Consider the following 6,764-nt stretch of genomic DNA (forward strand, 5'->3'; position numbering starts at 1 on the left):
ATTCCCTGTTATGCCTGCGAACTCCCCGATATCATCACTTGATGTAACTCGCTGCTGTCTTCGGCAGCGTATTCTATCCCTCGGTAACAATTACGTTGCTCTAACTGGTGCAAGGATATAATGTGCAGTGAAGCAATTACCATAGGCGCAATGCTATCCCCTGGGCCTGTCAGATCATCCACTTCTGTATAGCAGCGGTACTCAATTATTCCGTAGTGTTCCGCTTTTTAGCGCTGTGTCCCGTCATGCTCTGTCGTCGTCTGTGTGATTTTTTTGCGCTACTGTTCCGAGTTATCCACTTTCTGCTCACTTTTCGCCCTCTGTTTGCCTAACTTTTTCATTTTTGTTCCTCGCATCTTGCCTCTTACAGTAAATCCGGAAAATTAAACAGCGGCACATATGACATGTTCATTTGCACATACCTGATGATCCATCGTATATATTTCTGGACATCCACAGTGCCACAAGCCTATAGTTGCATATGCTGGAGATTTGTTCTGAATTTATTCATTTTAACAGAACCCAACGGCTTAAGTTAACATTGAAAAGGTTAAAACAGACATTTGTGACGTCCATTTTAACCTGTTGCTAACCTGACCGATTAACCTAACGGTTTTCGTATAGCCAATAAAACACAATATGCGTGATTCGTGTTCTAGAGGATTTAAAATGGCTTCCTCCTGCGTAAAGATGATCTGCCCCATATGAAAACGCAGTTCATCACTGCGAATGGTATTTTTATAATAAGTAGGTGTTTATCAAGGTGTCGCATCACACGCCTGTTAGCGAACTTCTCTAGACCTTTCGAATAAACTTAGTGTTGATATTAGACAACACTAGACAGGAGGTTTTTATTGCCAGGTTTTTATGGTATGTCACCTTACATCTTAGGTTTAGTGCAATACTGCTAATATCTGAGATTGAAAACATGTCGCTAACCAGTGACTGTCCAAATGACTCCTTTTATAGGCCGACCAAAACGTCGTAAGAATGATTTTTTTTCACGGCACAAACGTGCCTGACATTTCGTTCGTAGTTGTTTGAGCCAGCAATTCGTCTTCACGCTCAATTCAGTCATTTCCCACGTGTCATTTCAATTATAGAAACTCTTCGTCATACGAAGCCTTCCTACAGAATTTCGGATGCCATCGCATGACATTTTATCACGTGCTTTGCACCAGTACAATTATGGAGCATTCATACACACACATTAACCTTTAGAGCGATGAACGTTGCTCGTCAGAACTGCGTAGAACATGTGCTCGAAGCAAGCGGCGAATTCCGAACAATCATCGACACCTTCTAATGATGTGCCTAAATATTCCTATACGCCTTAAATAATTACTTCGAGTTTGATTTCTAGGATTCCTCCGCGTCGTTTCTTAAAACGCATTTTAACATTCTTTAGTATTACTCAAAGAGCTTAGAGCTAACCTGTTTATTTTTTGATCATATGAGTGAATGTTTTTTTTTTATCTTGAACACAACTTCAAGGAAAGGAAAAAAATTAGGTATATAATTACACTAACATGTGAAATCTCCGCTGGGTGATGCCACATGCACTGTTTCCCAGGCGGCTGAAAGAGTAAATACTCACGGCGAGGTTACCGGATTCTCAATCGTTGTGCACAGAAGAATTGATCGCGCCTTAGAAATGACATCTTTGTGGCAATCGCTTGATCCTGTAAAAAAATCACAGTTCACCCGAAGTGGCAAGCATTGACAGCAATACCAGTCAATCGGACATCTACATTTCTTAGCTTTATCAGCTATATATGTGGCAGTTAATGTTATCGTAGTAATTACATTAACACTCAGAGTGGATAGCGCACATAGACGAACATAAACGGAGGACAGTTAACGTGAATTCACTCGCTAACAAAGGTGTAATGAACAGAGGAGACAGAACAGATCATACGCATTACCTTGTATCTCACTTCAACACGTCTCGCAAACATTGCACAAGAGGCATTCGGGAAGTTAGCGCAAAGAAAGAGACTACACACTTCTGCTGGCTGATCCTTTGAACCATCTGCAAGTTACCTCAAAGACGGAACGAGCCCAGTTCTACGACAATATTTGCTGAGCCTTGTATGGGTCAGTACGATGTTTAGCTTAAATGGGCAGACAAGCGTGCGAACCTATGTCTGTTGTGAAATTATGGCCGTCTATCCGGACAACCGTTATATGGACCCTAAACTTCGAGCGCGAGAAGCAGATCACAGGCGTCAACGACGCGAAAATGACGCAGAACTTCGAGCTCGAGAAGCGGAGGCCAAGCGTCAGCGTCACCAAGACAGCCCTGACATGAGAGCGAGGGAAGCCGAGGAGAGGCGTCAACAGCGCCAGAATGACGCCGAACTTCGATCTCGAGAAGCTGAGGCCAAGCGCCAGCATCGCCAAGACCACCCCGAGGTGACAGCGAGAGAAGCAGAGGAGAGGCGTCAACAACGGCAAGAAAATCCTGATTTGAGGGCTCGTGAAGCCGAGGCCAGAGGACTGAGGCGACGAGCCGATGCAGAGCAAGCAGCGCGGGAGAGACTAGAACAGGATGTGAGGGCCACTAATATGTTTCACAAACGCTTCACAAGCAATCCATTTAGCTACTCGTGCTCCGTGTGCGATCGTCACAAGAACGATCTAAAGCCTCTTCCAGAAACGCATGCTGACGTGGTTTCCGATGCATTCCTCACGGGTGTTTCTAGATTCCAGGTGTGTCGCACTTGCATGCAGAGCATCCGACAAGAGCGCATGCCAAACGTCTCCACCACGAACGGGTATGCGTATCCACCAAAACCTTCTCATTTGCCAAAGCTTAATGTTGTGAGTGAGCACCTTGTGTCACCGCGAATCCCCTTTATGCAAATTGGGAGACTACTGTACAGTGACAGCGGCCAGCTCGCCATCAAGGGACCGATTGTGAACGTGCCCATCAACGTCAGCACAACAGTCCAAATGCCTCCTGGAGATGTCGAAGAGGATCAAGCTTTGTGCGCCCACATTAAGCGTCGAATTATATATAAAAGTGTGTACATTCGTGGTATGGTCAAAAAGGGTGAGTTGCGACCTTGGCTCGCGTTTCTCGAAAAGCCTACATTATATCGTTACTATGGCGTCAGAATCAGCCGAGAGAAGATGGACAAAGTGTGTGAGCACCTGGCAAAGCCGAGCAACAAAAACTGCGAGCATGTGACTGCCCAGAAGACCACAACAATCCTATGGAGTCATCGTTGGCCATGTCACTTGGTCAACAGTCCCTTGTATTCGACGACAACAATGTTCTCATAATAGCGCCAGGGGAAGGTGTAACACCACTGCACATTGCATAAGATGAGCTTGATGAGGAGCTGTCGTTCCCTCAAATCTACCTCGGTGGGCCTCGAAACATCAACCCAGCCAGCAAGCCTAGCGTGTACACCATGGCATCGAGCGAATGTCGGAGAACGGACCGGAGAGGTGCGGCAGCTTACCACGTGCTATATACGGCAGCCAAAGTGATGCGCACGCGAATTGCTTCGTAGGCAAACGTCGTCTTCAGGAACACGACTGGCATGGGCGTCGTCACCAAGGCGCACTTGGAGGACCGACAATTTATCGAGAGCGCAGTGAAACATGACATGGCGTACATGCACTGTGTCCCAAACACAGTGCAGTACTGGCATCGCGCAAACAGGACGTGTTCGCAATGATCCGCCAGCTCGGCAAGCCAACAGCGTTCCTTACTTTGTCGGCCTCGGCAATACACTGGGATAGATTGGTGAAGCTATTACAACGTCTACACATTGATCCGCACCATCCTCAAGTGCCATTCGAGCAGCTAAGGCTTTATGAAAAGTCTATGCTTGTGAGCGATGATCCGGTGGTTTGCTCAGCGTAGTTCGACCACATCGTGCGAGTGATCATGCAGATTCTGCAGCACAAGACGGTTTCCCCGTTCGCCCCCTATGTGGTCAAGGAGTACTTCAACCTGTGCGTCTGCCCACGATACCTCACGCAAAGAAATTCAATGGCGGCCGTCTTGTTGTCATCGAAGCAACAAGTTTCAGAAAAAGTTCTGTTGGGACCACCACCATGTCATCAGCGCGATATTCTGAAAGCGCTGAACATGTTTTTGCGCGATACAGAGCTCGACGAGAGACTGTAAATAGTTTTTGGACATTCAAGGACTTACTTCGTCGCCACTTTTTTCCATCATCATCATCCGCATCTTCTCTCCACTCTCTATACTACCACTCTCCCCTTTCCTACTGCTGAGTAGCAGGCCAGAACATTTATTCAGGCCGACCTCTCAGCTTTTCTGCCATAATAAACCTTTTCTCTCTCTCAAGCGTGTTGAATTTCAGCGCCGGGGCAGCGCTCATGCTCATCTACTACTCCGGCTCGATAATGCACCCAATGAGGACATCGGTCTCGAAATGCCTCGCACTATTCGTATGGCCGAACATTTGAGTTCTTTGCACGCTGAAAGCTTCCGAAGACATAGATGTCAGACTCACCAGCATACGGAGACATGTTACGAAAATGGCCGAACCAAATGCCGATTCAACGTGCCTTTCTGGCTAACGGAGCAAACTCGAGTCATTATGCCACTTTCGCCTGCCCTCAGTGAAGAAGAAAAGAGATCAGAAACGAAACTAAAAGCAAGGTACAGCAACATTCACGCTGCTCTTGAAGTGACAGTGTACGATTCAATGGAACATTTGCGTCAGTACAATGGCGTTGCAGATGAACAAGGGCATATTGAAATCATACGGGCTGGCGTTTCTCGCCCGACTCTGGTGATGAAAAGGGATTGTGATCAGGTTCACTTTTATAATTTCAACCCGTGGATAGCCTCGGTACTAGACTCAAACATGGACCTACAAATAATCTTCGACGTGTACGCCTGTGCTTCATGCGTGGTCGAGTATGCAAATAAGGCAAACCGAGGTATGTCAAACCTGCACAAAGAGTTGCGAACAGTCGTGGACGAATCTCCCGAATCTGGCTTAACCCACGCGTAAGCTATCCGACAGCTTAGCGTAAGATGTTGAAAACAGTCCAGGTGTCGAGCAAGAGGCGGCCTGGCATGTGCTCGGCCTTGGCATGTCACACACAAGTCGTGCCGTAGTCACAGCCATCACCGCGTGGCCGGAGCAGCGAGTCCGCATCCGAAAAAGTCGAAAATTGATGGATCGTGAAGGCTTAGATGAGACTAGCACAGACGTGTGGTGCAAGACTACATACAAAAGTATGAAGACCTCCCGGACAATCAAGCTGCATTAACGTACTCCGAACACCTCACGTCATTCAACAACGGTCGAAGGAGAGCGCAGCCTGCGGTTCTTCGCTACCACGCCTACCCACTATTCGACGTGATCAACTACAAGCGCGAGCACGTGCTCCTGTTCGACCCACTTCGCCGCGAGATATATATCCTGGACAACAACAAGTTCGTTGAAATTTTCGACAATTGAGTGTCAAGAATACTGGCTGTGAAAGCTCGGCTCAGCAGTCCAAGCTTTGATCTTGCAGAAATGGAAGAGATGTGCAACAGCCCTGCTAAAGGGGCGACGTTACCGGGAAAGCCATCCCAACATTCACGTCAACTGGGTTCCCATCGAACTCATTACCATCGGCTGCCACTTAAAGGGAAAAGAACTGAGCCACATAACCGTCAGGCGCAAGCAATTCCCTATCGTCCAGGCGAGCTCTATCAGCATTCATAAGTCCCAAGGAGGCACATACGATGAGGTGGTTGTCGATTACTCAAAGTCGCAGAACCAAAAGCTTGTGTACGTCGCTCTCAGCAGGGTTATCACCATTGACGGGTTATATCTGATGAACCAAGAAAATGACCATCGCTTCTTTCACTTGAAGGATAACCCTGATCGCGCCTTTACTGACGAATTCACAAGACTCTACCAGCATTGTCTCCCATCAGCGCCGACAGCAACCGTATGCTGGCTGCCTACTTCCTCACGGTCGGCTGTGTGAACGTGCGCTCCTTGGGTGCACACAATGCAGACGTCACTAGTGATTTTATTTTAACGAATACTACTGCATTGCGCTTCTCTGAAACCCGGATGGATCCAAACTACTCATGCAATGTGGATGGGTATCGCTGCATCCGCGCTGCAAAACGCTCCGACATCCGTGCTGCTGGTATGGCCATATACGTCAAACAGGAAGTGCAAGCGGAGGCCGTCTCTCTGGTCCAACTGGTGTACGAGTGTGCAGAGGTTTGTGCCGTACGACGAGGTAGTGTGGTGATTGTGTGCGCATACGTTACGCCCGGAACATGCGTGACGAGACTGCCGACCTCGTCGTGAGAGAGCTGCAGCCATGCATAGGGTCCGAAGCCTTACTTGTTGTCGGAGATTTCAACCAAAATGTTCGGGTTTGCAGAAAATTTCCGGACATCCTACAAACGCGGGCTGGTTCAGAGATGGCAACTCCATCAAATGCCATTTCAACAGACTACAACTTTTGCATAGATTTAGCATTTCATTCTCACAACACCATTAAAGAAGTGAAGTACTGCAGTTGCCATTTCACCGACCATAAGGCGATGCTTGTTGCGGTTGGCCGGAAGAGGTCTTCAGAAGAACAAATCGAAGAGTTGTCAGATAGTTAACGCAAGAAGGACGACAGAATGTGACCATTTACGAATAAAAGTATCACGCCTACGCGCAGTTCATAATACGTAGAAGACCATGTGACTATATCACTGCACAATATTTTCATGAAGTTGTTATAAAATGCTGCTAAATAGATCGAAAACC

At 47.3% G+C, this 6,764-nt stretch overlaps 1 protein-coding gene across 1 annotated transcript; it reads left to right on the forward strand.

The window, feature by feature from the left end:
• Window positions 1-2,160: 2,160 nt before the first annotated feature.
• Window positions 2,161-5,456, forward strand: LOC125759433 (uncharacterized). The gene is made up of 2 exons (XM_049418193.1): window positions 2,161-2,990; window positions 5,306-5,456. Exons 1-2 carry the CDS (start codon window positions 2,161-2,163, stop codon window positions 5,454-5,456), a joined length of 981 nt encoding a protein of 326 aa, XP_049274150.1.
• Window positions 5,457-6,764: the final 1,308 nt, after the last annotated feature.

The sequence above is a fragment of the Rhipicephalus sanguineus genome, chromosome 8 (genome assembly GCF_013339695.2).
Source record: "Rhipicephalus sanguineus isolate Rsan-2018 chromosome 8, BIME_Rsan_1.4, whole genome shotgun sequence".
Lineage (NCBI taxonomy): Eukaryota > Metazoa > Arthropoda > Arachnida > Ixodida > Ixodidae > Rhipicephalus > Rhipicephalus sanguineus.